The following is a 17,090-nucleotide window of genomic DNA, read 5'->3' as shown; positions in this document are numbered from 1 at the left end:
TTTTTTTGCAGGCAGTCATGGCCAACCAAAATTGACATGCATCAGGACATTGAGGACAGCTTAGCGTCTTCGTCCATCTCTCATGCTGGAGGTCCACAGTCTCCTGCTCGCAGTACAGAGAATCTGCTAAACGGTCACCGCAGTAAAGGTCTTCTGGAAGTGAACCGTAGAGAGGAAATTAGCGAGGCCTCCAGCAGCTCTGCTTCACCTGCTGCTCTGCCCCCAAACCCCCTCAAACCTGGGGTCATGGCCCCACTTGCATCTGCTTCAGCCAAGCAACGAACCAACCTCTTTCGGGTGGAAGAAGATGAGGAAGAGGAGGAAGAACAGGAGCCTTCACCATTGTCCACTCAGGTGGTCCTACGTCGTAAACCACTGTCCATCACCAACCGGCTTACGTCTCGAAAAAGTGCCCCAGTGCTCAATCAGATCTTCGAGGAGGAAGGTGAATCAGATGATGACTTTGACATGGACGAGAGTCTTCCGCCCAAGCTCAGCCGGTTGAAGATGAACATGGCATCTCCTGGTACAGCTCAGAAGCGCTACCACCGGCGCAAAAGTCAGGGCCGCGGTTCAAGCTGCTCTAGCTCTGAGACCAGCGATGATGATTCAGAGAGCCATCGCAGACGACTAGACAAAGACACAGGGTTCACCTACAGCTGGAACCGCAGGGACAGTAGTGAGGGTCCACCTGGAAACTCTGGGGGCAATGGGGGTGGTAGTAGCGGAGGACAGAGCAAGCCACCTGGGGAAGGCAACTCGGGACCAGACAAGGGCAGCCCTCCAGGAGGAGGGAATGGTGGTAGTACAGGAGGGGGTAGTGGAGGTGGTGGGAGCACAAAAGGACAGGGAGGCCCTTCCAGCTGTTCTCGTAGCAGCAACAACGCTTCGTCTGGCTCAACGCGTAGTGCAGCTCGGAGTGCGGGGGAACTGGTAGAGAGTCTGAAACTCATGAGTCTGTGCTTGAGTTCCCAGTTTCAGCATCGCAGCTCTGGAGGAGGAGGTGGTGGACGATTTATCCTAGATCCTCAGAGCCTGTCAAGCGTTAAAGTCCAGGAGAAGTCCTCCTGGAAGATGTGCATTGGCTCCAACAACAGTCTAGACAAAGTAATCAACCCTGCCTTGAATGGCAGTGTTGGGGCAATGGAGCATTATCAAGACCAAACGGCAGTCATGTTAAATGAACTTGGCCTGGTCAAGGAGAACAACCTGAACTTAAAAAATAATGTTCTCCAGCTACCTCTGTGTGAAAAGACCATCTCCGTGAACATCCAGCGAAGCCCCAGAGATGGGCTACTCTGTGCCTCAGCCCAGGCCAGCTGCTGTCAGGTCATATGATGGCATGGCACACGGCTGGTTCTCAGAGTGGATTGTTCCTATTGCCACATTTGTAGCATATGATGACTTGAGTTCTCCACCAGTAGCTGTACATGACCTCTCTTGATCCCGACTTGACCTTTAAACCTGCCTTCTATGTCGTCTTAATCATTCTCACAACTTATTTATTAAGTTCTTCTCTTGGAACCATTGGTTTTTAATGAAGTGCACGCTGCTATACTTTTCTTTATTGTGTCTTTATTTGTTTTGCCCAATTAGACTTTAATATTTGTTTTCCAAGTCCTGTTCATTTTGCTTTTTTAGCCCTTGAAATTAAACTCTTAATATGAATTCCATGGTTCAGACACCACCCAATCAGTCAAGAGTTGTGGAAGCTGCATGTATAAATAAATTACCTTTTAATAAAGTGAGATTTAAATTAAGACCAACAGTATGATAGAACAGAACATGGCAATTCGTTAAACAAGCACTTAAAGAAACTCAGCCACAACTGGTTTTGTAAATTTTAGCCCTGATATGATTGTAATGAGATGGTAATACAGTAAAAGCAATAGTGAAAGTTAAGAACAAACCTTTTTTTTAATTCATAGTGCTGTCTGAAGAGTCTTAAACTGGATGACCATTTTGCACACTTTTTTTCACCTTTTTTCAAGTGCTATTGACTGTTTTAATGTCACCATTTAGAAATGTTTAGATATAAACGTTTAAGGTTAATGACAATCAGTTGCAATAACAAGGGATATTTTTAATGACTTATTTTCCAAAAGGGGGCTACATATATCCCAAATTAAAAATGTTTTATTTGAATAACTTTCACCATTGATTCACTTCACACCAAATCACTTTTTTTGGTATATTTCAGTAAACATTTGGGATTTAAGTGCAATTTATACATGTTGTTAAATTTCATAATTCCATCTGTGGCATGCCCTCTAAGTAATAATGTTTTGCCGAATTTGCTACCCAGACAGCACTGTGGATGCACCCACACATTATTGTGTTCATCCTAGTTCTTAATCAAATTTTAAAATTAGTCAGAATAAGTAGAGTCTACAATTAGGATACTTTGAATACCATACAAATCACAGCGGGGGTAATTAGCCTTTACAAGGCTGTTTCTGCCCGAGCAAAATCAAACCTGCAGACAGCGAGAGTATCCAGTTTGTGTACTACAGAATACCGTTGAGTCAATAGAGAAATTATTTTTTCATTAAGGACTCTTTTGGCTTAATAAATAATTTTCGGTTCCTGCCCATAATCTCCATCTCAACCCTGTTGTTCTTGTACCATTCAGCTTTGAGTTACTGTATATACCAGTCTCAGAATCGACTGGCCTTAGGGGATGTTTATAAGTATGTACATATATTTTTTTAAAAGTTTATTTTTTTGAAAGAACTGCTGTTTTAAAATGCTGTTTTGGATGCAAGCCTTTAACTGGCTTATAGTTGGGATAAAATGGGGCTTTTCTGTCACCTGGCCACTCGATGATAAATAAATGCATGGTATGCCTTCTATTCAGTGGATGGCCACTCTTTCAGGAAATATGGCTTCAAGAGTTGGCCATTGGGTGACCATCGACTGGTATAGAAATAAGTTAAAGCTCTATAGGACTGTAAGTGTGAAAGAATCGGTTTGCGAGATTTAAAGGGCATTTGCAATAAGCTAAGCTATAAGTTGCAGCTATGTGTAAATATAATTTTCTTTTGTTTTTATATTTCAGACCTGTACATCCTTCAAATGGCTCACTTGACCCAAATTATCTTAAGCATTTCTGTTTGTTTTGTCTTTTTGTTTTTAAAAATAAAGTCTGTAAATATTGGTGTAAATATGGTGCTCTACACTTAGAAATGCAGTGTTGGACTTCTTGTTCATAGCTGTAATATAGCCTTATTAGATATGAGTGTCAAAAACAGAGCAAGGGAGGTTGAAAAGAAAACAGTGCTATATGCATAATGTCAGTCTCTGACTTTGTCCTACCCTAATGTAAACAGCTAAACGACATGTGCATGTGTTGTGCGTTTGACATTATTGATCCACGTTCATTCAGACGAAAAGAACCACCACAAAATGTTACAGGACCAAACCATGTACTGACGTTAAAAAAAAAAAAAAAAAGTAAAAAAAGAGAAAAACAACTTTGAAAAAGCAAAATGAATAAATGTTCTGTTGCTGAAACTTGTCTTTAAAAGTTACATATAGCTATGGTGATGTCCAGAATTAAATGTGAAATATGTTGTCTTTAAACCTGGACTTCCTTTGTCCTTTTTTGTGTGGGATCCCTGCTTTTTTTTCCTCATCGAAGAGCTTGTTTTACTCCAAAATACATAATGGGAGTAAAATAATATTTAACTTCAGTTATTCATCTGTGCACTTTCTGTACAACAGAAGTAGTCTTGGTTCAGAGTTCCGCCGGACACAATGTGGAAAGAAGTTAAACTTCACAAAGTATCGCTGCCCACAAGCCCCTGCCCGCTGAAAGGTATTTGCTCGGTAATTTACTGCCCGCTTTTGCTGCCAAGGTGTCTCCAATAACCAAGAGCTTTTCAGGGGTGTCTCAAGTGCACACTTCTCATCCAAGTACATGTCCAGCATCAGCTTAATGGTCAAACTCACTATGTGTGTGTTGCCAGTAGAGCACCTTTCGAGCATACAGACACGTTCTGCATATTGTCCATGTCATGCTTGGTCAGTGGAAACTGCTGAGACTGCTTCACTGTCAGAAAGTGTGACAAGCTGTTCCTTAATTAGAATGAGTTGTAAGCTGGCTAGTCACGCTGCCCTCAGTCCTCGGATTCAAGAAATAGCAAGTGCGAAGACACAGGCAGTTGTTTGTTTGGCTCCTAAGACCTTAGTTTTGATGATAAATGACTGCTTATATGCAATCAATTATCTAATCCCATTTATTCAGAAATTGTTCTGACTTAAATGTTATAGTTTGCCATAAACAAAAATTTTTTTGTCATTAATTTCTCCACTTCATGTCAATATTTTGATGGAATCTGAGAGCTCTGACCCTCCATAGACGGCAGTTACATTAATAAGAAATGCAGCAAGGACATCGGTAAAACGGTCCATGTGACATCAGGGGTTCAACCATAAATTTACGAAGCTACAAGAACTATGTTTGGTGCTCAAAGAAAACAGCAATAACAATTTATTTATTATTCTTTATGATTTACCTCGCTATGTTTTGTGCATTGATTTGTACCTGGTGGTAGCACTTTTAGCATAGCTTAGCATAGATCACTGAATCCAATTAGACCAGCAGCGCGTTTTAAAAATGAAGAGTTTTGATATTTTTCCTACTTAAAACTTGACTCTTCTGTAGTTATATTGTGTACTGAGGCGTAAAATGAAAAGTTGATTTTCTAGGCCAATATGATTAGGAACTACGCTGCAATTCCAAAACGGTTATTTTAAGCCTGGTGAAGTTGGAGAATGAGTATTTCCAAAAGAGTGTTTCATTAACAAAATATATATATATATTTATATCTGTAAAAAGTACAATTTTTGTAGTCAACCTTTTTGATTAAATAACAAAAATTCACATAAATCAGCATGTAGACAGGAAAAGGATTTCTTGTCTTATGTATTATGCTTTTGTGTGCTATCATAAAAGGACATAAATGAAAAGTGAAAATGGTGTGAAAATAGCAAGGGAAGAAATATAGCATGATTTAATTTAACTTGGGTGGCCTTCTGTTTAATCAGAATATGGACCTCAATCATAAAAGCATATGCATAAAAACATTACTGAATCACTGATATTTTAAAGTCTGAAGAGGCAAGCAACTGTTTATTTGAGTGTACTCACTATATTTCAGTGTTTTATGGCTGATAAATGACAACATCTAAAAGTCCTAGACAAACACATCTCATTCCAAGCATAGAAGGATTTAAGTTTAAAATGTTTATTTTTCAGGCAGACAATATTGAATATGCTTAATTCAAGTACAGTACAGGATGAAGTGACCTGATATCTGTAAACAAAAGCCATAAGAGTTAAACACAATACAGTGATGTTTAAAGGCACTGCTCAATCTTTGGTAGAACATGGAGTGAATGAAAACATTTCAATTCCTTCAAAAAGAAGAAAAAAACCATTGCATCTTTAGATTTTTTTAAGATTTATATTTCTTCTAATCACATCTTTACAACATATTCATGACTGTCTGAAACTCAAAAAAAATAACTTTTTGACAACCAAATCAACCTTGTTATTCGTCTCCATCATACATGCATCAATTGAATTCTCATTTGCACTTTTATCTCAATTAAACCAGGAACTGTTTTTTTGACACAGAAGTAATAAAACAATGCGTGCAACTGCAATAACAGGAAAACTGTCATAAAACCCTGTCTTATTCATAAGAGTACAGCATCAGTAAGCCATTTTGTGGTTAACGTGGCAAGGAGTGCATATTTAAAGTCAATTAAATATAATACTAGATAGTTTACAGCGTGTGTACACCTCGAGTACATGTTGTCATCATCACCCATCAATTATTCCACGAACTTCAGGTCTCCGTGGCTTCCAGTATTTTCTGAAAAGACAAAATATCAAAATATTAATGGTGAGAGTTTAAATGAATGGAATGGCTCTGATGTGAACAGGGGGCGAAATGAATATCTAGGATGTACAAACACAAATGGTCTCAAAATGTGGTTTACTAATCTAGGGTATGTTTCCCCCTTCATCATAATCTCTTCTGGGAGATTTTACAAAAATAACTCAATGCTTATATACATAATCTTTCGGGTTTCATCGTGTGAGAGAACTGATTCAGACTGATTTAGAATCAGTGCTCTCTGGTCTAAATGAGTCGTACATGTTGGCATATAAAAGGCAGAAGCTGATCTTAGTTCAGCGTACATACAGCCCCAGGCAAGAATGTGCTTCAAATGAGTCACGCTGTTTTTTCAGAGATGAAGGGGAGCAGGGATGCTACTAAATTTGAAAAAGCTTTTTAACAATTAAAGAACATTACAGAAAGCTACTAAATCTTTTTAAAAGGCAACCAAAATGAACCCATCTACCCATAACAGATGTTTTTCTCTGCAGCATCCACAACTTCCTGACTATGGCCTATGCTGAGTTTCATTTAATCAATTAATTTCACTGCCTGCAGCAAACCAGAGCAAATTACATTCTCAGTGAAAAAGTGTTAGGTGCAATTAACTTTTCAATCCAAAAGAGAGATCAATAGCGCCAGAGCTGCTGACTCTGTCATTCTGTACGTATCAGTGAGTTCAGTGAGACTGAGCTCTGCTCTCCTATGAGAAAACTGCACAATGGTTATTACTAGGCACCAGATATAGAGTCCCTTTAAATGTGGTGAAAGGAAAACTTCATTCCATAATTAAAGAGGTCTCATACGGTGTCCTCCTCTGGAATTTTTTTTTCTTCTTAAAGAAAACATAAACAATGTAACATTGTAAAATATAAATGTTGTATTATTTTATATTATTTGATCACATGGTCTTCAATGATTAATGGGATTCACCCTCAGACAGAAAGGTAGCAAATAAGGTACCACAGAATTTTAGTAATAGTTTGTTATTATGTTAAAAGCATGCAAATTCCATTAATCTGATTAACCCAGTTAGGTCATTTACAAGTATGAATGCAGGGGATTTCATAAAAATATGTATCTTGGTGCACTTTTTGTGCAACACGATTTTTATGTACTTTACTGCACATTTCATTCCAGCCTTCAAAGTGAAATGAGTGGTGCTAAAACAGGTTCAATACATGAACACTGGCACATTTTTTATACGTTGACATGGGTACGTATTGTTGCGTTTTTATTACGTTGCTTCAGTTACATATTGCGATGGTTCAGAATTCAAATATCCGGGGACTGTCGCTTAATGTTAAAATGTAAAAATTAATGCTCCATCATGCTGAAAATATGGCCTACACCAAATCCACGTGCTATTTCAACTTTCTTCTATGCAAGTTGGTGGAGCAGTTGGAAAGATGCAGAGACAAATAGCTCTTCAGATACCCTTTGGCCAAATATTTAATTCCTTGGACCAAGAGAAGGCGGGCAGAAGACAGGGGCGGGAAGGACAACATGCCTGCTCGCTCCGGAAAAAGGAATGGGAGATGCGTGTTGATCTGGACACTAAGCTTATCTTTCCAACAGAGATCATCTAGACAATACTAAGGCCAGATGCTGTGGAGTGAGCCACAGCGGCCAAGAAGGCCCTCATCATTGACCTGACAGTGCCAAGGGAAGAGGGAATATCAGCTGCGCACTAGTTCAAGCGGTCCAAGTATTCTGATCTGTGGCAGAGTGCAGAGATTGGAGTTGCACCACGACCATCCATTCCATAAGAGTTGCAGAAGATGCAGGGGCTTTGGTTTTGGCTACGGAGAAGGGACAGGAATTGGGGCTCATTCCCCCAGTGAGAGCAGCTGCAGTGGGCGGAGGGAGACGCCCCAATAAGCCACTGCCCCCCCACCAGGAGACATACTGGTTAGGGAGCGAAACGTCCAAGAATGGTGTCACCAGCTGATGACCCAAAGGTGCATCGGAGGAGGCAGGCAGAAATTTCAAGCAGGAAACATCAGCTGTATATTGAAATGTACTATCTTCAAAAATTGATAATTGACGGATAATTGATAGTTGGACAATGACCTGTCAGTATTGATTATGTTAGAAGAAGGTGGGTTAAAAGATTTGAAGCTTCTGCAATTCCAACAAACTAATCACTCATGTTAACATCTGTAATCAAAATCAAGTACAAACTCTGGGTCAATAAATCACTAGAGGTTAAGCAGTTGTGTACACTCCCATCATACTGATAAGATAATATCTATACAGCCTAATCGTTTATAAAAAAAAAAATTTTGGTACAAAGTCTGATTCTCAGTTTGTCATCTGCATGCTGGCTCTATTGAAAGTTTCTTGAAACTTCATATCTCCTAACACCATTAAAGGTTAACATGGGACATCTCACAATTCCAAGACTTCAGCAAGTTGACAGATTGCCTCAGACGGCTGGCTCGTTCCACTTCCCGTGACAGTGGTCAGGCAATGATGCGAAAGCAAAGTGAATCTGACGAGGTCCATCATGCAACCAATGTTTTTTGGCACTAGAGCTGGATTTTGGACCAGGCCAAAGAGGCCAGTATCCTGGAGCCTCAAGCCAGTCAGAGACTGGGCCATTAGTGTGCAAAATGTGATCTGACAACTATAGTTTCTTAGCCCCTTTTAGTATACACAGGGGCCTACCATATAGTACAAAATAAACTCTAAAAAGTGTTAAAAAGTAGATTAAAAGGAAAAATGCAAGAAACCAAAACAAGCATTTTCAATGGTTTGGCCCTGCTTTGCAATTTTTCCACTTAAAAGTTTCTAAAAAGTTTCATTTATGATTTATGATGTCCTTCCCAAAATGTACTAATCAACTTCTACAGGAGTGTCCAATCCTGTTTAGCTTCAACCTCCATTAAAGACACCTGAACAAAAGTAATCAAGGCCTTTACTAGAATCGCAATACTCGCATTAAGCGGACATTCAATCTTGAATTTTTCTGGAGGTAGGGAATATTCTTATTATGGCATTTACATAAGGGTCAGGAGGTATGATTAATTGTGTTAATTTTTATCACATTTTTCATATTTATAATTACCCTCGCTAAATTAGAGTAATAAACTGACAGCCCGAGTTCTAAGATAAATGGCCTCCATCGTTCAACATACTGACATCTGTTAGAAAAGGCAAACCATTAATTCTCAGTTCTAAAATAAAGTAAATTTAAACCCAGGACACAGCATGCATGCAAAATACATGCATGCCTTTTAAAGGAAGAAACAGCTCTTATCAACACTCATCGCCCATGGATGTGAATTGTAGATGCCAAGATATTTTCAAGACAACCTTATCTCTGGACTGCCACCTAGTCCAACCCATACGTAGATTGAGTTTTAACATACTGGCGTTAAAGTGAAAAAAAATATACAATTGTGAATTGGTGTACAGATTCCCAACCAATTTCCCTTCATCTTTAAGGGAGATCACGTCTGATCCTCACTGCCAGCCCCTTTCTTTGTTTTCTATTCCTATCAGCCACTCATACAGCTGTTACGGGTCAAAAAGGTCTTATTCAGCAAAACAGAAAGGCTAAATTTGCCAGTTGCCATAATGGTTCCATGATAGAGTTGGCAGCTTGGCCTTTTCCTGAAGTTCACCCCGGATCTTTTCCAAACACTGGCCACTAACAGGGGGTTTCCAGTGCCGCTATTTTCAGAATCCCTTTGCCCTAGAGCAGTGGGAGCTTTTCTCCTGACAGCTGTCTTCACCCTCTCAAGCTGCTGAACACATGGAAATACAGCTAAATGGCATCATATGCTGCTACCTCATCACTAGCACTCGCAAACCACTGGACCAAGCACCTCCCCGAGGTCCTGCAGTCTTATATCACCAACCAAATGCGCCGTTTAACTGCAGTCGGCACTTTTGAACTCTAACAGATCCGGACGAGGCCGCTGAAGCTATTAGCTACCGTCCATCATTCTGATGGAGAGACTCTGGTGAAGACGCACCGCCAGCACTGGCAGAGGGATGAGCTGGTGTCAGGTGAACTTTGTGAGAGAGAATCGGAGGGGTAGAAACCCAGAAACATCACGTCTTCAGTCATCCTGAAACATAATCAATATGTGTTTTACGACCCGCGTCTCTCTGCTAAATTAAAAGAAATGTTAGACGGATGAAACTTCGATGGAGTCCCGCCTTCATCGCAGATCGTCAGCAAAGTGCTTCATCATTCCATTAAATGTGCTGTCTTGATTTCGCTGTGAGAATGGCCTTCCTTTTTCAGTTCCCACAGCTATAAATGATCCTTGATTACACAGTCTTCATGAAACTCTGACCATCAAGATGCTTTCATGGCTTTCTCCTTGAATAAATCTCAGACATTCATGCCAATCAGTATTTAACTGCTCATTCTCTCTCTTAATTCAATCGCTTCAGGGGGGATTCCTGGTAAAAATTGTGTTACAATTGGATAAAATACACATTTCTTGGTGAGTTTCCAGGGGTTAAATACAGGGGGTCGCTTCAACTCACGGACATTACTTCAACCACCCTGCGGAAACAGTAGTCCAACTTGACAACACTGGAATCCTCACATTCTGGTAGCATCCAGATTACTAAGTTAAGTGGTCTAAATCTTTCTACATATATAAATCACACTTTTGCTGAACGAGTAAGATTGAAAGCCATTCTTATTGTAATATTATGCGCGTCATATTTGAAGTGAGCGTGGGATCTTATACTTTCATATCCAGCTTCCAATTGCTAGCCTACATCTACCCTACCATATAAAATAATTGCCGTTCTTCAAGAAGAATCAGTTACTAATGAAGCTTAGTAGCCTGGCCCAGCAACATATCAACTGCAATTCATTATATTGAATGTTTTAATAATTCATGATTTTAAAGGGCTCTCGAAAATCCACATAATCATTTGAGTGCTGACATATTTCCATTAGGACTATGGAAAGAACTTATCAAAGTGTTCCTCCCCCCTATTTAAAAAGACAATAGACTTTGTCACAGCTTTGAACCATGATTCGGAGGAATATTTTCATTTTAGGGACCAATTGATTGGAGTCATCTACAACTTTTGAGAAACAAATAAGCTATAATAGATGATAAATATTAACCAAACGTAATAAAAGCTTTTTGTTTTGTTTGTCTTGCTTTTTTACTTTTTCACTTCATAGAATGATACATTGTCTGCACTACCAACTGTTTGGTATAATAAAATTCTTCAAATTATCTTAATTTGTGATCAACAGAAAAATAGAAACTCATACAGTCTTGGAAGTACTTGATGATAAGTAAACAATAAATTGTCTCTTTAAAGGCTAGATGCCAGAATGTCCTTCTTGATTGGCTAAAGATTAACTAGTCGCATGAGGTTTACAGCTCAGGTGTCTGCCTTAAAAAAATGAAATGCACATGAGCAAAATGAAAATTCAATTTACAAACTTTCGGGGGGGTCCTGCACCAGTCGAGCAACTGCCATTGAGATAAATGACAGTGCAAACGAATAGCTCTCCCCAGGTATTATAAACCCCCTTGTCTTGCACATATTTATCAACGTCTGCTTTCCAGCAAATAATGTAGAACCAATTGATATTCATAAGCCAGTTGATTTTATAATCTGCCCCCCGCTACTTTTCGTTCCTAGACCATTGCACACTAGTGCTGCAATTTGCCAAAACCAACACATAAAAATGCTAAACTATTAGAGTAGTTCTCATCATGTATCCAAATTAACTGGAAAATATTATAATCCACAGCATTAAGAGGCAAAGGGGGGCCATATCGCACATATCTTATCTGCTGTTAGTGAGGGGAGGAAACACAAGGCCACATTAAGGATAACGCTGGATGCCAACAGCACACGCCAGCTCATTGTCATTCACAATCCAACTGTGTCATATCACTAGAGCCATGGCAACGGACTTACCGACCGAGGGCTCGTCTCTGCAGAAATAAAGCCATTGAATCCAGTTAAAGCGTTTCGATGCTGTCTCTCTGACAGACATTGTATGGAATCATTATTAATACTTTAGATAATAAAGCAAACAGATTCCTTTTTTGTGGTATGAATTCATTACCACGAACAATGTAAATGTGAATCACTGTTTCAGTCTAATTGAGGCAGGGTAAGGTTCATATCCATAAACAATAAATTACTGCGAGTGGCACCTTGACCTTTCAATAATAGTACACATATTTGCTCAGACATCTTATAGGCATAGAAATCCAAAAATGTAAAATATTTGCCCACATTGTCATGTCATTCCAAACCTCTATGATTTTCTTTACTGCGTGGAAAAGAAAAAAACAATGTGCATAAATGATGGCATAATATTAATTTTTGAAAGCTCCTTTTAAAGCTTCAGGAAATGTTTGGCTTTGTTGAGAACAGAATATTTCCATACTGTTTTTTACTAGTGCATTAAACTAATGAAAAATCATTGTTACAATCTTAGGACTTTATATTCTTCAGGATATTTTTGACTGCAATATTCATATTTTAAAGTTTCCGCTGTTTTCAAATTAAAGATATATGGTGCATGATTGTTTCACCTACAATATCAATAAGCAGCTAATACTATAATATCAATGTATTTTTTTGTTAAAAAACTGCATTTGTTTTTAAATCACACCAAATCTCAACATTTATGCATTATTAAGTATTGTCATATTGCATCAAAAATATGAGCAGATGAATCAGCTGAATTGGAATTCAACCGTGATTGTGCAAATAAACATATTTAATCAACGTAATGTATTATTTCCTTATTTTCTTATGTTTATTAATTTACAAATAACCACATTTATTTCTATGATAACTGAATTCTGCTCGCTGAATTAAACATGCAACATAACGAGGTCATAAGACAGCAATGTTGCATACTACTGACTAAAATATTTATAACTGCAAAAATACATACTCTCAGTGTCTCAATCTTATTAAAAAAATAGAAGGCAGCTCGCAGCAAGCAGTTTGTCAGTATTTTATTCCAAACATATCCTTTGTCTTTTGAGGAAAACTGTTTTTCCCTCTCATTATTAAGTCTGCTTGGGCAGACTGCAGCTTGTGTTTCTTTGTGAGTGACCTACTTCTTATGCCGCATACGAGGTGATAAACATCTGCCTAAATAGCCAAACCTCATTAACAAACGCTACCTGAACACGCTCTGTATGTCAGCAGAGCATCTCAGCACGTACAAAGGTCTCTCTGGATCATTTAATGATCAGAAAGCACGCTAATGCTGTTCTCTGCCTATCCTAGCTGTGAGATAATGGTCGCCGTATCATCACTTAGGTTGACGCAGACATGTGTTGTTGACTCTGTGAAGCCCACCGAGGCATATCCTCAGATGACTATTTGCACTGAAGTACTTCCTGACAGTGTCTGTCGCATAGGCGGTCGCATTTCCTGAATGCATGCAATAGATATGTGCACATGTACAAATTATGTACTCACCCTTTTCTTAAGAGCTTCTAGGGAGTCAAACTCCAGCTTGGCTAGTTTGACTTGGATATGCTTAGGAACATCTGGAATGACGAATGCCAGGATGAATTTGAAGGCAAGGAGAACATGCTGTAATAAACAGAAAAGAAACTTCACTACACAGTTTTCATGAACTGTTGTTATGTAGCTATATGCAATATAATTCAGTTTTTGTTATAGCAAATTTGATGTCTAATTCCAGACTGATTTTTTTTTTAAATGTGAACCTCTCTTGACAGACAGAGACAGATCAAATCAAAAGGGAATGCATTTCAGTCATATTGAATAACTGGATGATTTTTATGGCTCTGTATGTGTTCAAAGTCCACATTAGTGAGATGTATGCTGCTGGCAGAGTGTCAGCTGTCATTGCTACTCCAGTGTGTTAAATAGATCACCACATGCCCACTGCCTCTGAAACCAGAGCGAGCCTTTTGTGTGATTCACTATATGGTTCAAGCAAATGTATTAATAATACATGCATGCTTTAACCCCTTTCAACAAAAGGATGTCCCGCCTTTATTTAAATTCTGACCTTAAAGTTAATGAAATGATTCTGCAGTACAGTAATGTGAATACATAAACGTAAGGGTGGAATGGGTTTTCCTGTTGGCTTACAAAAACTACCAATTTTATGTTTCTGCAATAGCTCACCCAAAATGTTATAATTTACTTACCTTCTACATAAGCCTTTCGTTCATCTTTTAAACAGTGATAAAGCTATTGCAATTAAACACAGGGATTGTGGTCCCTACATTTAAGTTCACCCAAAACTCCATAAACCAGGGTTTTCCAAAGATTCACAATGAGTTCATATGATGATATATTTTTTCTAAAGACTGATTAACCCACCTACATGGAGCACATCTAAGATGGTAAACAGAAACTCAAAATGACTAGCATGGCACATAAAAACAAATCTCATTCATACTTGAAGTTCAAACACGCTTTCAATGGTTCTTAGTGAAGTGAACTCCTCTGAGCTTATGTTTACCATGTTTGATGAGCTATATGTACCTTAATGAGTTAATAGGTGCCTCGATCAAATATCTTTATTATATTGTATTCATATGAATATTTTTTGATGAATTTATTGTTTATTTTTGAATGAAGCTTTTTGAATCATTCAGTGAAAAGATAGGTATCTTAGGTTTTGTTAAAAATATCTTCATTTGAGTTTCAAAAATAAACAAAAGTGAAACAGATTTGGAACAACTTATCTCATTCATACAACTCTCTCATTCACTATTCAATTAGCCATATGAAAAAGTAACTTGATCATTCTTTGTAACATCTCTTTTTGTCATATGGGTAAGAAACTAAATAAAGGTAACTAATAAGTAAAACTTTTTGAAGCATCAGAGGTGTTGTTTGTATAAATCTTTCAATGAAAAGAAATCTCTTCATTTGAGTTTCAAAAATGAACAACAAGAGGGTGAACGTGTGAACAACCGATGCAAAATGATTTTCATTTTTAGGTGAACTAACCTTTCAAACATTTCTTAAATTTAGCACAGTTAGCTCACATATGCAAGTGATGGTCTATAAAATTCACTATAAAACTGCATCGGTCTTAAACTCCCTGTTAGTCGGCTCTTTTAGAAGAATGTGGAAAATGTTCCAGCTCTGCTTTGGATGCAGTAGTTTAGCTCAGATATCAATGATCAGTGTCAACACTCTAAAATGCTCCTGAAAGTCAGAGAAGAGACATTAGCTAAAGCTGTGACTGATAGAGACAAAGGAACCCCTGGGACTCATCAACAGATTTCTGTGAAAACCAAAACAAAATCTGTTCTTCTTGTGTGGATGACATAAATCAGAATTATGTCATTATAAATGATGTAGTGAAAGACTGAATATTTTTATGTTGCTTGGGAAATACAATAAAGAGACTCTGGGCCATTTACACTCACAAACATTCACATAGTTCATTATCTACACTTAAGACTCGCATTTATATAAATATATGAAACATCACATTCATGATTCATAAATATGACAGCTACTGTAGCTTTATTGTGCAAGAAAACTTGCTTTCAACTAAATTTCATTCATAATTAACAGCAAATGTATTGCTCCCACAGGTAATATCACATATTGAATACTTAATTTCTGCATTCACAGTAGTCATAGAATGACTACTAATCTAATAATGAGATATGCTAATTAAAAATGTAGCACATGCAAGTATTGGGTGAAAGTGAGCTTTTTTGATGAACTTTAGTGCAGTCATATTAGCAAAACTTTGTTCCATTGTTTATTGTCAAATGTAGTGCTGCATAAAGCACCTCTTAAAAAGTCACTTTAAAAGCAAGTATCTTTCTATTGGAAATATTTCGACCTACTCTACCTAACACTGATCGGGAGGCAGACACACTCTGTCATTTTAAAAACTAGATTTAAGACTCTTTAACCTGGCTTACTAATACGCTTTTATTAATCAAATCCATTAAAGGATTGTTACGCTGGATTTATTAAATCAGCCAGAACTGGGAACACTCCCCCAAAAACACTAGGGTTGGGCGATACGGCTATTTTTTCATATTTACACTATGTTATCATGGGTGGGAGACTCTCTGTACTTGTCACAGGCTATTTAAGAACTATTTGGTCATTTTACACTGTTTGTGTGCGTGAGAGAGAGAAAGAGAGCAAGCATCCTTCTGTAATAATTTCCGCTGCAAACTTATCAGTCAAAAAAATCAAAAAGTAAATTTATTTTAAAGACCTACAGTTTAACACTAGACATTGGACATGAACATGTTAAAAATAAAAGTATTTTTAGTTAGCCTAAGTTCATATTTTTGGAGAAAAGTTAAATTAGATGGATACAAAATTCATACAGCGCTCTGGACCATGCCCCACAACTAACCTTGTTTTAGACTGAAAAATATATTAACTGCATATTTTTTATTATAACGATGATGAAGCATAAGCATCAATGTTTTTTGTTAATGTGCTGTAAAAAAATCAGACATGGCTGCATTTAAAATTGAACTAGAAGTTAAGTGCTGGTTTTGTCTGGCCAGAAGAGAACTGGCCCCCAAGTTAGCCTGGTTTCTCCTAAGTTTTTTTTTCTCTCCATTCTGTCACAGAAGGGGTTTTGGTTCCTTGCCGCTGTCACCACTGGCTTGCTTAGTTAGGGACACTTAATTTCTAATTTCGATTATCGTCGATTTGATTACAAAGATCCTATTGAAACTGAGCTGATCTAGACAACGATGTTTCTGCATTCAATAAGGAAATGCCATTAGCTGAAAATTGAGTGTCTACTGACACTCTATTCTCCAGTTTGATACTGTTCAGTGTTTTCTTTCACATTCTGTGTTGTTAAAAGTGCTATATAAATAAAGGTAACTGATTGATTGATTGATTGATTGATTACTTTGTTGTTAATCAGCGACAAACTTTTGCAAGTAGTTAAAATGTTGAGTTATGCATATTCTAACAAATATATAACAGTAATCACTTTGTTGATTAATCAGTAGACATTGCTTTTGCAAGTAGTTAAGATGTTGAGTTATGCATATTCTAACAAATATATAACAGTAATCACTTTAGCTTATGTAAATCATATTATGTAATTCCAATTATTATGCAATTCATATATATACACACACACACATACATACATACATACATATATATATATATATATATATATATATATATATATATATATATATATATATATATATATATATATAT

The 17,090-nt window shown here is 37.6% G+C and overlaps 2 protein-coding genes across 5 annotated transcripts in view; one reads left to right on the top strand and one right to left on the bottom strand.

The window, feature by feature from the left end:
- snrka (SNF related kinase a) overlaps positions 1-3,582 on the top strand; it is a 40,046-nt gene extending 36,464 nt beyond the window's left edge. For both annotated transcript variants that reach the window (XM_043261431.1, XM_043261430.1), the window contains exon 6: positions 12-3,582. In XM_043261431.1, the coding sequence (XP_043117366.1) occupies positions 12-1,338 (1,327 nt within the window). In that variant the 3' untranslated portion in view covers positions 1,339-3,582. The remainder of the gene's footprint in view (positions 1-11) is intronic.
- Positions 3,583-5,233: 1,651 nt separating this feature from the next.
- The window catches only part of ano10a (anoctamin 10a), a 29,458-nt gene continuing 17,601 nt past the window's right edge, over positions 5,234-17,090 (bottom strand). For 2 of the 3 annotated variants that reach the window (XM_043261434.1, XM_043261432.1), the window contains one exon: positions 13,356-13,472. In XM_043261434.1, the coding sequence (XP_043117369.1) occupies positions 13,397-13,472 (76 nt within the window). In that variant the 3' untranslated portion in view covers positions 13,356-13,396. Of the gene's footprint in view, positions 5,883-13,355; positions 13,473-17,090 lie in introns of those variants that run through there. The other variant, XM_043261433.1, reaches the window with a different exon arrangement.

The sequence above is a fragment of the Puntigrus tetrazona genome, chromosome 16 (assembly GCF_018831695.1).
Source record: "Puntigrus tetrazona isolate hp1 chromosome 16, ASM1883169v1, whole genome shotgun sequence".
Lineage (NCBI taxonomy): Eukaryota > Metazoa > Chordata > Actinopteri > Cypriniformes > Cyprinidae > Puntigrus > Puntigrus tetrazona.
Note: the sequence above shows the minus strand (reverse complement) of the source record. Positions and strands in the feature narration are given on the sequence as shown.